Here is an 18822-nt window from a genome sequence, read left to right on the forward strand (position 1 = left end):
AAGAGCTTAAAAATGCAGAAAGAAAAACCAAAGCCCACCAACAAAACAAAAAAAACCCTGCAACAGAATAATGCAGTGCAGATATTTTTATGAATAAAAGTGTTTGTTTTTAGAACAAACCCATGAAACTGAATTTTAGGGTTATTCACATATGTTACATTTCTATGCAATAGAATAGGAATGACACTTCGTATGTACAGCTGCTCTCCTCTTGCATGTCCCTGTTTCTCACCTCCCAGTTCCTCTTTGCTTTGTCTCCCTGCCCTTCCACTTTATGTGCAGTCCTTGCTCGAGCTGTCCTTGCTCGAGCTGTCCCTGTGGCATTGCCCAGCTCTTTGCCTGGGATCCCAGCAGCCCGCCTCGCCGCTCCGTCTGCGTGCATGCGCTCCTTATGCTGAGCATGCAGTTTGGGAAGGATTTCCTTAGCTGGCATTTCCTGATCATTTCTGACTAACCGTAGAGGAAGTTCAACCAAAGAAATGATGAATCTTCATTTTTTTAAATATTTTTTCAAATAACTTAAAAACCCTGACATCTTATTTTTGCACAGCAAACAGACTGCCTGCTCCCTGCTCATGGCCTCGTCCTCGCAGATAAAACACACACCAAAGCCAAATCCACCTTCTGCTGGGAAGCTCTTGTCCTCTTCTGGGAGCTGTATTTGCTGGCTTCAGGCCATCGGGCTTGCCCAGCACTCTTAAGAAAGTAGTTTGTAGCCTGAAAGAATGTTCCCTTAAATTTTGTCTCTTTCAGAAATTAAATTCCATGCTCAAGAACTCGCAGCAAAGTTTCTATGCAAAGGAGCACCTCAATCCTCCTCTTCTGGAGGCTTTCTCTCTTGGTCTCTCTCAGTCTGCACAAGTGTCAGAGCTCCTTGTGAACTTGTGTCTGGAAATCCCACACCAGAACAGTGAGAAGGTCTCCCTATGCTCTGTGATGCCCAGGTGGGGAGGGGAGGGAAGCAAAGAAATAAGAACAGCAATGGCAACATCAACCATCTCTAGATTGCAGCACAGCCACAGGCACTCCCAGCAGCTCAGCTCTTTGGCAAAGCATGAAGTATGTTTGAATGCAATCCAAAGTGCAACAACAACAAACATACGCAAGGAAAACACTTGCATTAATCACACAAAAAGTGATTTAACAGGCTGCATTAACCTATAAAACCCTTGGCAGAGCAAGGGCAGTACAGGAGTGCAGATGGAGCTGAGTCCCTGGCAGGCAGCTCATAAGGAACGAACGCTGGAGGTGCTGCTGCCACCACCCCAGGCACTGCTGTCATTGTGTAACAGCCATGTCCCTCTGTGCTGGCTGCCCAAAGCAGCCAGGAGAGGAGCTCCACGTGCTGTTTGATGGAGAAATACAGATCTTAAGAGCCATCAAAAACCAGCCTGTATTACTTGGTGGCAGAAGGCTACGGCTCCACAGACCCTGAGGCATTCTGCTGCTGGTGCTGGTCCTGGGTTGGTCTCTTCCCCACAAAATGCACTTTGTAAAATCACCAAAGTAGTTTGCAGTGAGGCATGAGAAACCCAAGAGCATCCTCATTATATCCAAACAAGTCACAGCTTAATAAGGGACTGAAAATGGAAAATGAAATGAAAAATGTGGTAAGTTTCCTGTTGTTTATCAAAATAATTAAAGATCACAGCTACATTTTATATTAATTTATTAGAAAAAAGGATACACGGTTGAATGTGCAAATATATACAACAAATACCACAACGAAACGTCAAGAAGGGAGAGCTCCTCCCCTCTGTCAATGGCTTTCCCCCTGGCAACAGTGATGACTGCTTAATGCTTCCCCACAGATTTACAGACACAAAAAAGTGTAATGCTTCATTTGCACGAGATGTAAGTTTTATTTGAACAAAAATATTCTGGCTTTGAAACGACAAAAGTCTGCTATTTTGGTGGTTTTCTTTTTTTTTTTAACCTGAGCAATTTTTGCGGAACAAGGGAACAAAGGAAAGGCATTGCCCTGTGCTTCACTCTCATCACAGCATCTGATGGTCTTTGAATTACTAAACCACTGAATCACATAAAGTTAATGCAAATTAATGCAACTCTCAAACCCACACCTACGATGCAATCAGTGGGACAGAGGATCGCGGGCTCTGCCCTTGGCAAAGTGAGCTGGTGGGAACCACCTGGCTCGAATTCAATGGCTGTAAGCATTCTCAGGTAAAGTGTTCCTATCCGACAGTAAGGTACTTAATGCCATCTCCTGTAATAAGGAGTTATAAATGTAAAACACAGTTCAGTCCGAAAAGCAAAGAGTCCTGGATCCTGCTACGCTCTTTGCTCATTGCGTGATCACTGAATGACTGAAGAACTGCTATATTAATTCCTAATCGAGTAAAGGCCTTGGGAATGAGTGCAACTCCCAATAAACACTCCTGCTGTCTTCAGGAAAGAAGTTCAGAACAGATTAATCTCTTTATGATTCTGCAGGATTTATTTCAGGTAGGTGTTTTTGTGCCCACTGGCCACAGGCAATGACACTGCTCAGCTTGCTGTCCTCCTTTGTCATGCGATCAGCTGCATCTGCAAGCTCCATGGAGCAACACTGCTAAGTAAACAGAGCTCACTCTGCCCGCTTAATGCTCCTCTCCACTTTGAATGAGAACCCCCAGGGATGCTGGAGAAGGCACTACAGGTCCTGAGCTGGGCAATGCCGAGTCCCCAGGGGACAGGAGCTTCACAAGGGGCTGCCAGCTGTCCCATGCTCATCAAGGTGCAGAGCTTCCCTCTGCACCAGCTCCCCTGATATCTTCCAAGAAATACAGACAAATAACAAAATAATGCCCTACAGCAAACAGAAGATGCTACAAGGAGTATGCCTGGCCTCCTGCCTGTACTGCATTTTCAGACATGACACGTCAAAGGCTGATTCAGTTCCCAGGTGCTTTCACAGTTTTTCTGTTGCCTTTGGCCAGGGAGCAGAATGAACCAAGCATTGGCTCCTTTTCCCTCCAGCACCTCCCCTCCTGCCAGCAGGTTGTAGGGAGGCTGCCAGCAGCCACCAGGTCCATCACTGACAGACCACAGCAGGGCTGCTGCTTCATTTCAGTCTGTCCCCAGTGATGGGAGTGACTGCAGAAGAGTTGGTTTTTGTCATCCTCACGCCATTCTCCTTTTCTTTGCCTTCTTTGGATTACTGCAGAATTTGACTACATGGGAGAAAAAAAAAAAGACTTTGGGGAGGACTGTTCTGCTTTTAAACTTCTGTAATTTTTTTTAATTGCACCTGTTTAGTATACTGTACTTGCACAAGAATGCATCTCGTGGACTCTGGAGCAGTCGGACCTTAAATGAGAAGCCTGAACATAACCCCAAACTTAACTTTGAGTTTAAAAGTGAAAGTTAGGAACCAGTAAGCTATGTCTGATGGGGACAAGACAGCTCCGGGAGCAGAAAGGAGACATGCAGAAGTTTAAGGGGGGACTGACTGAAGGACAGCTACATCCAAGCTGACCTTTTATGTCTTTTTAAGAAAACAAAACCAGAAGTACTTGCTCTCTCTGATTGACCCAGTAGCCAAGTTTTGTCCAAGTTTAAACAGTTTTACAACAAACCACAATAACAAACATGTCAGTTGTCCTCAATAGCTTGGTATTTTTCCACTTCAGAAGATTTTCTGACAGCATGAAAAGAAATGCTCCAGTAGAACATGAGCTGATTTGCACACTACTGCAGTCTGAATCAGAGGCTAGCATGCCATTGCTTCACAATTTGGGCTCTGCAGAAGCATAGTATAATTAATCTTGCCCTTTACAGATGCTTTCTGTACTTCACAAGGCTCCTCAGTGTGATGGTCCCCTACCACAATACACACCTCATCTGAGTGTTAACTCTGTACTGCAGCATACCTTGCAAGCTCTCAGTGACATTTTATTATTTGTACGCTTTATGACAGCAATTTGTGTGAGCAGAAAGGCCAAAGTCCTTGTGAGCATGGCCCTGTGAGCTGCACTTTCTTGCATCCCCCGGAGGTGCGGATCCCCACAGTCCAGCTCCCCTCTCCCACAGCCCCACTTGGGGCAGGGCTGTGCAGCACTTGCCTACATCGGGTTTAGTCTAGGACAAAAAAAAAAAGAGGGTTCAGAAACTAAATTTCACACCAGATCTTATGCTGAAAAGCCTGGATTCTTTGCGAAACTTGTCCGGACATCAACTTTCATTTTAGAGCTTTGGGTGGAGAAGAGGGAACATCCTGCAGCATAAATCCAATTTTCTAAGCATCTCTAACCCAGGACAATTTCTGCCTATGAGGCCAGCTGCCCAGTTTGCCTCAGGGTCAGCAGAGGTGCTGGAAAATCTTACTGCTCTTGCAGGGTGTTACTCAGGTACCCAACTCTGCATTTGATCTAAGTGAACAGCAAGACTTGCTAGCACTTCAGCTGTCTTGAGGTAGGAGGAAAGCAGCATTTCTGCTTTTGAGGTAGCCCTTTCCTGCAGGACATGCAACTCAGCCCACTGGTGAGCCCAGGGGCTGGAGGGAGAGCAGTAAGGAGGGACCTTCAGTGCCATCGATGTCTGCGATGATGTTTCCATGGCCGCTGCTTGGTCACTCAGCATTTTGAGTAGGTCTGACGATAATGCGTTACAACAGGCACACGAGGGGGCCAGTGACTTGGCTTTGTCAAAGAAGATATCTTCCATGCTGGCAGGATCAGGCATCTATGGCCAGTGGAACTTACCTGCATGAGCAAAGATCAAATACGGTGTGGGTCACTGCACTGCAAACTGCCAGTTCTGCAGTGACTGTATGCCATCTTAAAATAGTATGCAGCCAAACTTTTGAAGTTAAATATGTCAAACTATACACATATATGATCCTGAGATAGTGTCCCTAACAAGACCCAAGGTAGATAAGCTTCCTGAACCCAGAGGTTCTCATGCCGTTGCTTTTTGTTTCCTTTTGACAGGCCTGCTAGCCTCTCACAGACCACGCTGCATTTCTTCATTTTCCATTTTTTGGGGTGAGTCTGATGAAACAATCAGTTTGACAATTGCTACCAGCAATTCCAATTGCATTTCTTCTGCAGTTTGAATGAAAGCATTCTTGATCCTTTGCCAGGTCTCCCAAGACTTGCAGAAACAGGCTCACAGCTTCCCTTTCTATTTTTCAGCCAGCTGAGAGCTGCGTGTCAGCAGTCTCCTGCTAGAGGAGCAGCTGTGCTGTGCTGAGGACACTCCTCAAGACATGGAGAAAACATCAGTAGTAATCGGAGTGAGAGGTGACAAGAATAAACCACAGTAGAGAGAAACTTAACACGATGGTCATCAACCAGAGGGTCAATGCCCACACGTCCCAGACCCATCAGTACATAGTCCTGTTTTGAACTTCTGACAGCTCAGAGTCAGATCTTTTAAACGCAGGGGAAAAATATTTTCCGAAATTCTCTTTGCTTGAGCGCTATGCATTTAAAAAGTTCTTTTTACTGTTTCAGTATTTTAGCCCTTAGTTGATTAGTCATCAATATCTGTCAGATGCTTGCTGCCACAGGCAGCCTGAGCACCCACAGTGTTTGTAAGGAATATAAAAAAATAGCTTTAGCAACTAGGAATTATACAACAGAGGGAAAAGACAGGACTGACTAGATTAATGCAACTTGTAGTGGATTTGTTAACATTAAGTGTCTGACTTGTCCCAAAGTCATGCCAGAAATGGTACCATGTAGCTTACCAGTAAGGGCAGTAATAAGAGTAATGCATTACTTCAATCATCAGTGAAGCACTCACTCATTTAACATACTATTTCCAAATGAAATCAAAGGTTTCCAGTAAAAATGCCACTCCTCTGGAGACTGCAAGCATCTTGCAGCTTCTTCACTCTCTCTGCCTTTGAACTCTGTGATAGCTGCTTCATTGACATCATGGTTCCAGTGCAAAAAAAAACCTCCTCCAGATCCCAATCTTCTTCCTTTAAACTTTTGACTGCCTCTCATCTGTCCATTCCTGCTTAGTGTTCTGTAAAGCCTGAGTCTTCTGTTCATCTACCTGGACATAGTCCACTCTCTGCTCCTCAGAAAGAAACGGTTTCTGTGAGAGACGAGGGAAAAAACATTACATTCATTTCAGGGCAAGATGTTAGCGAAACCTGGCTCGATTTTCTGCTATCCCTTATTCTGTTTGCCTCGCTTCACCCTGAAGCTTGCAGTGACATCAGCTGACAGAAGCGTTGCTTTGCAGCCTGCCTGAGCTAAGTCAACCATCCACCAGCCCATCGCTCAGCCCAGCATGTGAGTGAGGAAAATGGCTGTCCTGGCTATTTCCATACAGATTACCATCCTCGTCAAGCGAGCAGTCCTGCTGCTGGGATAACCTGCCTGCACTCTAACCAGAGGGATGGTTTTCATTTAAAAAGGCTTCGGTGTCCTAAGTCTTTTGCGTCCAGCAGTGCTAGTTGACAGGGAAAATGGCCTATGGGACACAAAACTTCCCAAACACACAGTATGCTTTGCTTGCAGTGGTACCTGTTCACCACCTGGGCAGGCTGTAAGCTCTCTGGAACAAGGACTGCATTTTCTCAGCATTGCTAAAGAAATTGTAATGTTTTTGGAGATGCAAGAGTAAGGATGCACATTTTGCTGTGTTACGAGAGATGGTACAGTTTTACCTGGTGAATATATCGTGGGCTGTAAACTTGTTACTGCAAAGAGATTTGGGGGAAAACTAGCAGGAAAGGGTTTGTGGAGGCACAGTGAAAATGGGAGAGCATGCAGAGATCCTGCAAGCACCAAACAAACTTGCCCACAAGCCCTCAGGGTTGCACATCCCTAGGGCACCTAGCAGGCTCTGGATCTTGTTTTCCTCCCAGTAGATACAGAGTGAGGAGGTTTGGGGTTCTTCACAGGGGACTCATACCTTCTGTACAGGGGATGGGGAAGCAGAATTAAAATCCAATGCTAAGTAATCAAGGTTAGATTTCCTTGTCCATGGAAAAGCACCACTGTATGGAGATGTTGCCTGTCTGTGCTCCTGTCAGGAAAGAAGAGAAACTTTTAATGTTCTTAAAATATGATCCCAGGAGGAAGCAGGACAGCCTTGGAAGCAGAGACTCTCTTGACAGCACAAATGAGGACAGCCAGCACCCACAGGGCAGTCTGTGCCAAAAGTGCATCTGGTGACTAACTGTAGGGTAGTGCTGATTAGCTGTCACATGCCATAAGGGAATGGAGAGTGCCTTTTCCTCCTGGTAATTATAGCAAAGCAAGCAAATCATGCTGAATCTCATTCTGATTTAGACAGTATTCTCAGGAAGGAGCTCAGCTTCTCACCCCAAGACCCTGGAAGGTTCAGATTTGCAGGGGTGCCAGCTGAACCACTGTGGGGGTAACTCTTCCAAATCTAGCAACTGAGAATGTCAGGGAATGAACAGAAGATCGCAAACACGTGGAGAGTTTTAACTGACTGGAAAAATCAAAAGGGCAGCAGTTATACCTGGAGCTTTTGAGCAGGTTGTGATCTAGTAAAGATGTGGTTTAAAATTTGAGATGACTGTTTATGGATTCTGTGGTCAGTTTTGCAATGTATTTGAATAGCCTTTGCTGTTGGGCTTCAGCTCTGGAGCCAAATGTGTAGACAGTGGCTCAGAATGAGGGATTTGAGATGAATTTCTACCCAAAACTCAAAGGAAACCGAGTTTCTGGTCTTTTGCAAGATATGGCTAGAGAGTGAATGAAGAAAAGGAAGCCACAAAGCCAGATGTTCTTCTCTCGTGGGATGGGAAGTGGGGTTAGTGCCACCAGCCAAAGCAGAAGCAATAGGAGACTGTAATGGGCGTTCTGTTTCTGCACAATATTTGGTGTGTTTCTTTAGGAAGTGCCCTAACGGCTTTCTGTCATTTCCTTGGAGATTTTGCAGGGCATACTTTTGAAAGGCGAAAAGATTTAATTTGCCTTTGCCTTAATGAGTTCTCATGTAAATATGGCTGATCCCTGTGATCTCTTGGAACTGCTCAGCAACATTCGTGGGCGAACAGCTGAGTTCTGCAGAGCAGAAGAAGGGCTCCCCTTATCTCTCTGTAAATTGGTCCCACTGTCTTTGGTTTAAAACCTTTTCATCATTTTTGTTAAAACAGAAGGCAAAGGACAAACCTCCTCAACATTTTTTTCTTAGAAAACAAACTTCTACATTCTCTATCAATGTGACAGAACAGAATAAAGCAAAGGATGGCTGTGTGAAAATGAAGATTACCATATGAATGTAACTTTCTTCCTCTTCTCCGGAAACTGAATTGGCAAATATTCTTGCTGAATTAATACCGTCTCTTTCTGGTGAGATAAAGCTCATTCGATTGCTATGAAGAAAAACACAGGAGAGGTTAAGGAAGCATCTTACAGATGCTCTGAAATGAAGCCAAAGCCTGACACAGTCCATATGGTGAATAAACTCACACTAATGCTGCAGCCTTTATGGAAGGGATATCCAAAAATATTCCTTAGTTCAGGAAAAAGTGTTATAATCTTGTAAGTGTCTTAGTTGATTTTATTTTATTTATTTTTTTATGAACATTTACCATCTCTGCTATGACAGAAAGCATAAAATGTTGTAGCCATCCTCCATCAAGGGGCACAAACAGAGAACGCTCGTTTGAGTAACAAGTGCCAGTGGGGCAGTTTGTTGTGTGGGTACCCGATTCTTGGAGATTAACACAAATTAATTAGCTACTGGAGGGGAATGCAGAGGGACTTGGCTGGCTTTGAACACCATGTAAACACATGCTGTCTGTGTGTAGAGATGGCTGCAACTCAGCCCTTGTTCAGGGAAATCTCTTCACTAACATTGCTGTCAGAGGTATATCATGAGTGAATTATTGCAGGCTGGCACAATGGGGTTAGTTACTAGGAAATTGGATGGCTACTTCGTGCAGCATGAACAGTGTAATTCCTTCTGCTTTATTAGTTCCGGACATAGTCCTTTTCTAGTTTTGTTAATGCGAAACATGCAAACTCCCTCTGAGCTCATTATCCTTCAGGACTCTGCACTGTGTCAGCACTCATTAACTGTGGCACTCTGGCAGGGATGCTGGGAAGGGAGGCTACTGGTTCTCCCTCAGACAGCCTGTGACAGGCAGCTGAGGGGTTACCAGCTTTCAAGGGTTGGGCTGGGAGAGGGATTAGTACGGCCAGGCTTTCCCCCAGGCATCTCACTGTGACTTCCCCAGCTCATGAATTCCCTGAAGTTGAAGTTTAGCCATCACAACAAGCACTCCAGAGCACAGGTTAGCTCTGGTCTTTTCAAAAGGAACCTTCAAAAGACAATGAGTTTTGAGCAAACACTAATCTGCAAGACACCCAACCCACATCCCTCCTCCTGGGAGCAGTACATGATGCTCAGCTCACTGGAGCTACCTGTCTTGACAGGGAGCATTGACTTTTAGAGACAGCAAAAGCCTGGGATGTTGCAAGGAACCCTGTGAAATTCTGGTTTGTAGACTTTGCCCGGAAACTGTATCACAAGGAATGTGATCAATTATTTTTAATTCCATTCCACAATGTTAATGCTTGAAAGACTGGAACAGTGGGTTTCATGTTGACTTACTAAGGCACAGTCCACATCCTGGTCACAGCAGCATGCTCTCGGATTGTGGAGAGGTTTCTCAAGTCCAAAGGAGGTGGCCGTGCTACAAAGAGATACAAAAGGAGCTACATTTGCAAGAGCAAGACTCACGAAAAGCATGGGTTGATTAGGAAAATGCAAATTTTTAATAACAGTAAGAAACTAACAGAGTATTTCACAAAACTTAATTGATAGAAATCAGTAACAGGTGACTGCTTCAGTCAGTGCAAGAAAGCAAAGTCCCTCATTAGTCCAAAACCAACAGAATAAATACAACAGGCAGTAGGAAAACAAATGCCCTACAAGACCCCTCCATGCCTCAGCAAGGAGAGCCCACTTCACCTTCAGGTCAAGGCTCTGGGCTCTCTTCTAAACCCAAAGGTGCTACATATGGAGAGGACCACACCTCACACTAGGGTAACTTTTACACTCAGTTCTCAAAACCCTCTAAGAAAGAAGCTGAGCTTGCTCTGCTTTCTGGCAGTGCTCTAAATTTCTCTCCCTGCTTCACGTAGCATTTCTTCAACAAATTTCTGAGTAGCTCTGTGGCTCTGTAGCCCAAAGTGCTTAAATACAGGCTTGGCTTCAGCAATTTCTTCTCTGCAGAGCTAAATTTTGTCCCCAGTATATCCTCTGAAAATGCAACTCAAATTTTGGAAGTGCCATGAGGCAGGAAGGAAAATTTAAGGAAGATTTAACCAAAAGTCCACATCAGGCGTGGGGATTTGAGTGCTTGGCCGTCCTGTTTCTGGGGGGCAGGGGAGCTGGTGAAACAGAAGGACGCAGGGTTTAGCCTCCTGTCTCCCAAACTACACCCATGTGGCCATTTGCAGAGTTGATCCACACTCCTGCACTATACTAAGACATATGAAACGTACCAGGGCCACTCCCAGAGGAGGCCACCTGTGTCCCCTCTATCAGGGCACTTGCCTACTGGTTGCTCTTTAAGTCTGGCCTTACATTTCCTGCGAGGCTTGAGGTCTCGGTTCACCGGGGGCGGCTCCAGGTCGGAGGGCAGCTCAGGTAAGGGGCTGGTGACTTTTTCAGTGTTGACTACAGGGAAGGTGAAGGTTGCTGAGCTGGGGCTCATGGGGATGTAGCCATCAGGGGAGCAGTCGGAGCCAGGTGCTGAGGGAGAGGTGCTGGGGCGCATGGGCACGTAGTTGTCTTCTGCTCCATCCACAGCCGTTGAGTAGAGTGGGGAGAAGGGGCAGGGCTTCAGTGGTGAGGGAGGAAAGGAGAGAGAGATGGTGGTGAACAAACAGCTTCCTCTGAGCAAACTGAGAGGTCTTGATGAGACCTCAGCAAGAAGTGTGAGCTGGAAGGACAGGAGAAACACACATGTTCAGATGCTCATGCCAGATGTGGAGCTCGTGCCACAGCTGATCTCAGCCACTCACTGCTGGAAAGTAAAACCAAATTTATGGGTAACTTCAGTAGGTTCAATACTCTGACTTCAGCAAGGTTGCATTTGCCTTCTCCAGCAGCAAATCTGTCCTATGACATGAAGGAGGCCCTTTTATATGAAAACATCCAAAAGGAGAACACCTGATCAACTAGATTTTTGCAAACGTAGGAGCTAAGAGAGTAGATGCACAGACATACAAGCTATTTTTGACAGCTGGGAACAAACACTAGAGATTCATTTCATACAGACTGGTGCTGGCTGAGCATTGAGAAGAGAGGATCATCAATCCTGCAAGCTTTCAAAGGGGAGGTAGGCATCAGCTGCACACCACTAGGGCTTGCAGATGAGCAGCAAAGGAACTCCCACTCAGAAAACAGTGTTCAATGCCAGGCAGAAGGTTGGCTCCATGATGCCTCATGGTGCTACACATAACCCACATCTGTTAAAAGCTGAGGTAGGAGCTTTGGGCTGGCAAAGCTCTGAATCACAGGGGCTTTGTGGCACAGACTTCCCTATGTCCTGAGAAGAGATGTTCCACGGGATCAGGAAGTGGTAGGCTTCTTTAGACCTCTTTTTGTCAAGAGAGAAGCAGCGTTCTCAGATGCTTGTGGTCAACGAGTTTATTCTAGAGTTATCGCTGTCCTTCACAGCAGACCTGCCTTTGCTTTAAAAGCAGGTTCTCCATGTTGTGACCTTCCCCTCTCCTTGGCCACAAAGAAGTGACACAGAAATTGTCCAAAGCCAAGGGCTTCCTCCATTTTTTAAATTCTTTTGCTGAGCGCAGGAGAGAAGTGACTGTCTATCAGGATGTGAAATAACTCACATTTGGAAGTTTATCATGCTCCTGTGTTTAAATTTATGCAGAGTACTTACCAAATTCAAGCTAAGTCTCTTGTCTCGACTTCTTAAAGAACTGCCTTCCATGTCTGCTGCAAGGAAAAAAAGTGATTAAAAATGTGCCAAGCCAGAGCAACCTCATGGAGATCATTCCAGAATAAAGCATATGGCTTTAAAATAACCACGGCTACACAGAGATTGCAGAACTCCTGCTATTTACCCTAAACAAGGAAATCCAATGATATGTAGGAGCAGGACTAACTTGGTAATGTTTCAAGAACAATTACAGCTGCTTTAAGCATGATGAAACCAAGGAAATTACTCACATGTAATTCTGCTGTAAATGATGTTCCCATAGACACAAGCATTTTGCTGGGCAGAAAGACTGGTGTGCAGAGCAAGCAACCAAACAGACCAATGCTTAAATTCAGCGCCTGCTCTAGTCCCTCTATTGCCCATCTATCATATAACAGTCATTATAACAAAAGGGACTGGATGGAAGATTATTTTGTTATTGTTCAGAAAACCACTTAGGTGCCTAGGGCATCAGGTGCCAGGAAGCATGTGTTGTACTGAAGCTGTGTGAACAAACATAATATAGGGCAGAAATTATCTTTGCCACTCAGAAATGTTGATGTGATGCACGTGCCTCGTGCTGGTGGAGGACAAACAGCCAGAGAGAAGGCTGTTGGTCACAGTGTCCCTTGCCTGGATTGTCTTGGTGTAGGTCAACTTTACTTTTTAAGGAGAAGGTGAAAAAGAATGTCATTCAGTGTATAGAGGATCAGTGGTGGGAAATGCTGGGAGGTTTCTTCTCTGTGTAGTGAGATTTCACTCTAAAAAATGGAAGACTGTTACACTTTGTTTTCAAGAAGGACAGAAAATAGAAACAGAGAGATTTGGAGGAAATAGAACTGCTGTCACTCCCACCTACCACATGTGTTTGAATATATACATATACATATGCACACACAGGAATATATACTTCTATCTATGCATACCTCTACCATCCTATTCTGGAAAATGGTTTTCTTTGCATAAGACCGTTTTTCTGTGCTCTACAGAGTCCCTGGGCAGGAGCATCATGAGCCTGCACCCTTCCCTGGCCCAGGAGACATCAGTGCTACACTGCAGTGGGGCGTGGGGCAATGCCAACGGCAGCAGAAGTGCTAAGCAGGAGGGTCAGTGTGGGCACAGATGGATTTGGATCAGCAGACACTGACTGTATTTAGTTCTTTTGGCAACAAGGCATTCAGGCACCATTAGGTGCCACAACACAGGTGCCTTGCCTGCACATGCTGCCTTTGTAGTAGGTTGACTAATAGCAGCTCAGCATTTACAGGTTACCAAAGGCAAAAAAATGAACTAAACTGCAGGAGCCCATAAGGAGCAGCTGCTTTCTCCCTATTTCCTTCTCAGATCTTTCTCTGTGAAGCACATTTTACTTCAGAATTTAACCTTTCAAATAGTTTCAGCTGCACTCAGGAGAAGAAAAAAAATAGCAGCACTTATTAATTCATTGCTGCCCCCTGTCAGGCAGAGATAACCCTGCAGCATGGTAGCAGAACATGACATTTGGGCACTTAATCCTCTTAACTGCATTTTGGCATAAATTGTGATAGAGAAACGTTAACCATCTCAAGCATGCTGCTGGTGTCAGAGCGGTGTATGCGTGGAAGCAGAAGTAATGTTTTTCAGAGAGCAAGCAGACGTAACAGATAATGAAGAACAGCATTTCCACTGATGGGTGTTTCTGCAAAAACCTTCCAAGAATTGTTTGTACATTGATAAACAGCCTGGGGCAGAGGTCTCCTTGCTCTAGTGCTTGAGCTTCAAGGGCAAGATCTAACAGCCCCAGACACTGAGTGTGCTGGACTAGATGATCCTAGTGGTCTTTTCCAAAGTTAATGACTCTGATTCCTACAGGGAGCCGGAGGACACTTATCCAAAAAGCCCTGCATTTTCTTTGTCACCCAAAAAGACACGTCACTCCAAAATAAGTGATGCTTTCCAGCTAGGTATTTCAGCTGCTCTTCTTTGTTCTGTGGCTCCACAGAATAAAACTCTCATATACTGTGTGTGCTGGACTTTGACATCTGTATGTTCTGGATTTCCCACCATTATTTTGAAATGACTGTATTTTAAGAACAAGTGAAATGCCCCTCACCTAGAAGCTGAGCTTGCTTTGAGCAGTCTAGCTCTGCAGTAAGTTTTCAGGCTAGCCAGAAAGCAATACAAGGACAGAGGGGATTTGCTGAAGGACACAATTACCCTGATTCAGCCAGGATTACATCCCACCCCCAGCACCTCCCTGGCTTCCTGTTCTTTAAGCATGTGGAAAGACTGCTGCTTTTACCAAGAGGACTCTGGGCAGCACAGCCACAAAGACATTTCTTCTGTACAAGCCCACATTTTGACCTTCAGAGGCAGAGAGAGGGACAAGAACTGAACGCACTGGTGGATAGGTCAGAACACTGCTTGCAAACTGGTTTGGGGCAAGCCCTTTGGGATGCAGTTTTGCACTCACCTTTCCAGTTCCTCATGTTGTCTAGGCTGGACAGGGAGATTCTCCTGGGCACCAGTGCCACTGAAGCACGGCAGGTCCCCGCGTGGCCATTCTGTAGCACCCCACTGCCTGCCTCATCCCCTCGCCTGTCCGAGAAGTGGGTGGGCTTGGGGGGCCGTGGCGGGGGTGTGTTGGAGAGCACATCCAGCTGGCTCACGCCATAGGGCAGTGTGCTTTGGCTCTGCTCCATTGGAAAGGTTGGTGTCAGCGGTGTCCCCAGCAGTGGAGAGGAGGACAAGTCGCTGGCTGTCCCACTCATGTCCGTGCTCCTGGGCACCACAGCAGGGTTTGCCAGCGGGGCCCCATCCTGGTGCATGGTGCCGGATGGCTGCACGAGGTACAAGGAGGGCTGGGACTGCAGAGAGTCGATGAAAACATCATCTGATGAGGTCTGCTCCAGCGATCTATCTGAGTTGGACCAGCTGTCACACCTGCATGGGGCACAGAACAGGACCAGCATTGCCTTTTCTCCCATTTGCAACTGAGTGAATGTGTGAATGTGAAAACTTGGGGGTGCAATCCATTGGGAGCAGCTCCATGGGCTGCTTTTCACTCCCAATTGGAAAATGCCCACTGATCTCTTAATACTGTTTGCTTTCTGCCTGAGCTCTGCCCAGTGCATGCCCCATCTCTGCCTCCCAGAATGCTCGTCTGTCAGCCCAGGCCTTCAATCCCCTGCATCAGCAGTGAAGAGACCAAGCCCTTGGTGTACGTGAGAAGCACTCATGCCACCACTTCTCAAGCTTCAATCTTTATGCTGTAGAATCCACTAAATACCTATATCTACAAGATCTGGTTCCCAGGCAAGGGGAGAAGCAGCTCCCAGAGCAAGACAACTGTTGTGTTTCAGGAACCCAAGTTAAAAACCAGAGGAACTTTCAGAGAAGGAAGGGGAGGAGCGAGAGCACTATTCTGCTGAGACTTCACCCTTTCTTTCCTTCTTAGTGATGCTGCATGACAAAAAGCACAGTTTGAGCCAAAATCTGTCCCTTCCCTACAACCATAATATGCCCCCTGAGCTGGGGCATGGGGCACTTTGTGGAACATCCTGGGCAGCAGCAGGCAGAAAGAGCACTTGGAGGAAGATTGCATGAGCCATGACCAACAGATGATGCTTGAGTGCTCACCTTCACTATATATTTTTATAGTGTGATCACTATAAAAAGACCTTGTAAACTGGATTAGGCTGATGGCCCCCTGTTGGTCTCAAAAGCCAACCTGGAGCTTCAGGACTCAGGGACCAGTTTGCCCTCGTCCCCTATAGCATCGCTGGGTAGGCAGTGGGTGGCTGCAACCTGACATGTGCACAGACCCCAGTTACCTGGTGTGGCTGAGCTTGCCCGACTCGCAGTTGGAGAGGAAGAGGTAGTCGGGGAGGAAGACTGACTCCGACTCACTAGGGGTCTCCTCTGCAGCAGAAGCATCGGTGGCAGTGTGGTCAACCGAGAAGGAGGGATCGGCGATGCGGGATGTGTGGGTGGAGGCAGCTGGCGAAGGCTGTGGGGATGAGGTTGTGTGGGACAGGCTTTCCACTGAACCTGCAAGGGGAAACAACAGCCCTGGTGAGTGGCGGCAGGGTGAGGTGATATCTGATCACAGGGAGCATGCCTCTGTGGGCCAGGTCCTGCACTGTGCTGCAAAATGTGAGATCCCCAGCAGGTCAACCCAGCCCTCAGCACAACGAGAGCTTACACACAGCTCAGCTTTGTGGTCACTCCTCTGCCCAGAGCCACCAATGAGGAACCAGCCCACCAGGTGACACTGACATCTCCGCATTGGTCTTCAAGTACCTTCCTTCTCTAAGCCAAAAGAAGCAGGAGAAAGTGGTGTTTTCCTTTTAAAGTGGGGAGGGAATCATCTTTTTTCTTCCCCATCAGCACTGGCTTGCTGCTGCTTCCCCCTGTTTACTTGGAGGTGTGGCATAGCAGTGAACCCCAGGTTACAAAGCACTAATGCACATGCTTAAATTCAAGCTTCCTGAACAAAGCATTTGCATGATTTTAGACAGGTGTTCACAGCAATGTGACTTCAGCAGCCCTCTTCGCCCCAGTGATCATCTGAAAGAAAGAGCGATTAAGAGTTTTCATGCTTGTGGAGCAGGGCTGACAGCTGAAGCCTTCCCAGCTGAAAAATAACTTTTCTCTTTTTCATTCTGCTGGCTCAGGCAGTAACTCAGATTGCAGATACTGGATTTGGAGCTGTCTTGCAAGCTGAGTTTGATCAAATATACATCAGGCTAACTCCATAGAGACCTCAGCAAAGCATGTTCACGTCACCATCTGACCATGTATTTAAAAAAAATTAAAAAACCCACAATGAACAAGAAAAAATAATGACATTCTGGATTATTAACATAAAGAATGAACAGGCCTGAGCTCCATCTGGTACTTGAGGAGTTTAGCCTCAGATTATCCCATCAGGAAAGGCTGCGGGCTGCACAACACATGGCAGATCTGCACCATCCCCATCCCTCCCGCTTGCTGTGTGGCTGCTCTTTTCTGGCCTTCAGGGGCTTGGAAACCCACAGCCAGCTCCTAACAGATCATCGCCTTCCCTGCCAGCTCTGCTGGTAACCGAACCAGTGTGCATTAAAGTTATGCTGTGACAGCAGTTGGGGAGAATAAATTATGCATGCCCATTTTCTAGAGAGCAGGCAGAGAATTGGTTTTGTGCCTGTCTCCCTCTTTGCCACTATGACAGAAGATGGCTTCATCTGCCAAAAAAGCTGTTTCGGTGGGTAACAGCCCCAAATTTTCTGCCTTGTATTGACAAAGATGCTGCAAAGGATGCTCTGTCCATCAATACAGGGCCACTGCTTGAAATAGCAGGAGGGAAAAGCTTTGTTTCAGGTTGCAGCCCCAAAATGGTCATTGAGCAATGGCAGCATGAGGACACAGTGAAAGCAGGGGGTCCCTGTGTGCAGCATCCCCCACACCAGGCTGCATGGAGGTGGAAATGCTGCAATGGCTGACATGAAAGAGCAGCCTTGAGGAGCACTGGGAGGGATTTCCTCCCACAGAGGAGGCTGGGAGGAGCAGTCACACTTCCCTTTGACTCCACTCAAGAGCCAGGCACTGCCCTGCTTGTTTTGTACGGGAGTAGAGGGGGGAAATAAAGCGTGACCTTAAGGGGAAAGCATTTCTGAAAGGAGAGCATGATCCTTTGGGGAACAGAGCTTCTGGTTTCCAATGCTGCCAGCACGCTGCCTTGGCTGGTTGAGAAGTCCCCAGAGTGGCTTCAGCAAAGTACTAGTGAGTCAAACTAGCCCCCTGTCCTGGCAAGGTTGAAAAGAAGCAAAGAAACCATCAGAGAGGAGCAGGAAGGAAGAAGGTCCCAGCTATGTGCAAACATTGGTGCAAGCAAGAGTGACCAGAGCCATAGAGAGGTGAGGGAGCAGTGGATTGGGTGGAGGAGCAGAAATGCCAGCATCCAAGCACCAGCAGCCCAGGGGAACATGGGATAACAAATTGCTTCAGGGGATGTGCTGACTGGACATGAGGCCCCAGTGTGGTCCTGGCTGCTGTCAGAGAAGGCAGAGCAACTGGAGATGAGGAGGGATCATAAGGACTGCACAGAGAAGGAGGCAAGGCATTCACATGGGCTGTAGAGCAATACCTGAAGCCCATGGAAAAAATGAAAAGGAAATCCAAAACAAAATGTCCTTCTTGGGCTTAGGAGCTGCCTGCCAAGGTGTGGCCCCGGGGAGCACTTTATGCACAGCTATAGTCTTTAAAGGATGGCTTCCTAATGATAATGAAATGAAAACCAACTTTCTCCCATCAGAAGCTGCTATATTGCGTTGCATCCACCAGTTTCAGTATGTGCATGAGATGTCAGGTAGTCATGGAGTACCCTGGCCACCTCATCTCATTCCAAACCATGAAGTGGTGGCTTCTCCTCCTGCAGTGCCTCCCAGAGATGGTGCCAGCCTCACATCGCATCCAGCAGTGCTGTGGGTGAGGGCGGCTGCTGGCCTGGGTGCCTGCTGCCTGCCCAGGTGCTTCCTGACAGCTGCTGGGGCTCATGCTTCCTCTCCACCGGCTCATGTTGACTAAAATATTTTCCTGATGGGGTCAGCAGAGGTTTTGATAGCTTTGGTCTGGGTCTGGCTGCTTAAATGCCAAACTAAAGATCACTGGTGAAGAAGGCCTGACTCTGAGTCCTGCTTTTCTGCTGCTGGAAGGGCTGAGAACTGGGTGGTGCGTGGGGCTGAGTCACTGCCCACACCCTGCTACGCTCTGTGCATTAAGCAGAGAAAGCATTAGGTTTGGGACTGGCCTCAGAGTCAGTCTCAGAGCAGATTTTGAGAAAGGTGAGAGGATTGAGAGTGATTGATTTCATAATATAATATTGGCTTTGAGAGTCATTTTAATACACTGAACAGCTTATTAAAATTTCCTGCAATGGATGTGTCTTTCTTTTGATGATTCATTTTCGGGAC

The 18822-nt window shown here is 46.6% G+C and overlaps 1 protein-coding gene across 1 annotated transcript in view; it reads right to left on the reverse strand.

Annotated features, from left to right (window-relative positions):
* Positions 1-1652: 1652 nt before the first annotated feature.
* GAB3 (GRB2 associated binding protein 3) overlaps positions 1653-18822 on the reverse strand; it is a gene marked incomplete at its 5' end in the record, with an annotated part of 54733 nt that continues 37563 nt past the window's right edge. The window contains 8 exons of the mRNA XM_010715393.2: positions 1653-6048; positions 6874-6987; positions 8206-8308; positions 9553-9634; positions 10531-10786; positions 11852-11907; positions 14343-14812; positions 15703-15919. Coding sequence (XP_010713695.2) covers positions 5932-6048; positions 6874-6987; positions 8206-8308; positions 9553-9634; positions 10531-10786; positions 11852-11907; positions 14343-14812; positions 15703-15919 — 1415 coding nt within the window. The remainder of the gene's footprint in view (positions 6049-6873; positions 6988-8205; positions 8309-9552; positions 9635-10530; positions 10787-11851; positions 11908-14342; positions 14813-15702; positions 15920-18822) is intronic.

This window comes from Meleagris gallopavo, chromosome 9, assembly GCF_000146605.3.
Source record: "Meleagris gallopavo isolate NT-WF06-2002-E0010 breed Aviagen turkey brand Nicholas breeding stock chromosome 9, Turkey_5.1, whole genome shotgun sequence".
NCBI lineage: Eukaryota > Metazoa > Chordata > Aves > Galliformes > Phasianidae > Meleagris > Meleagris gallopavo.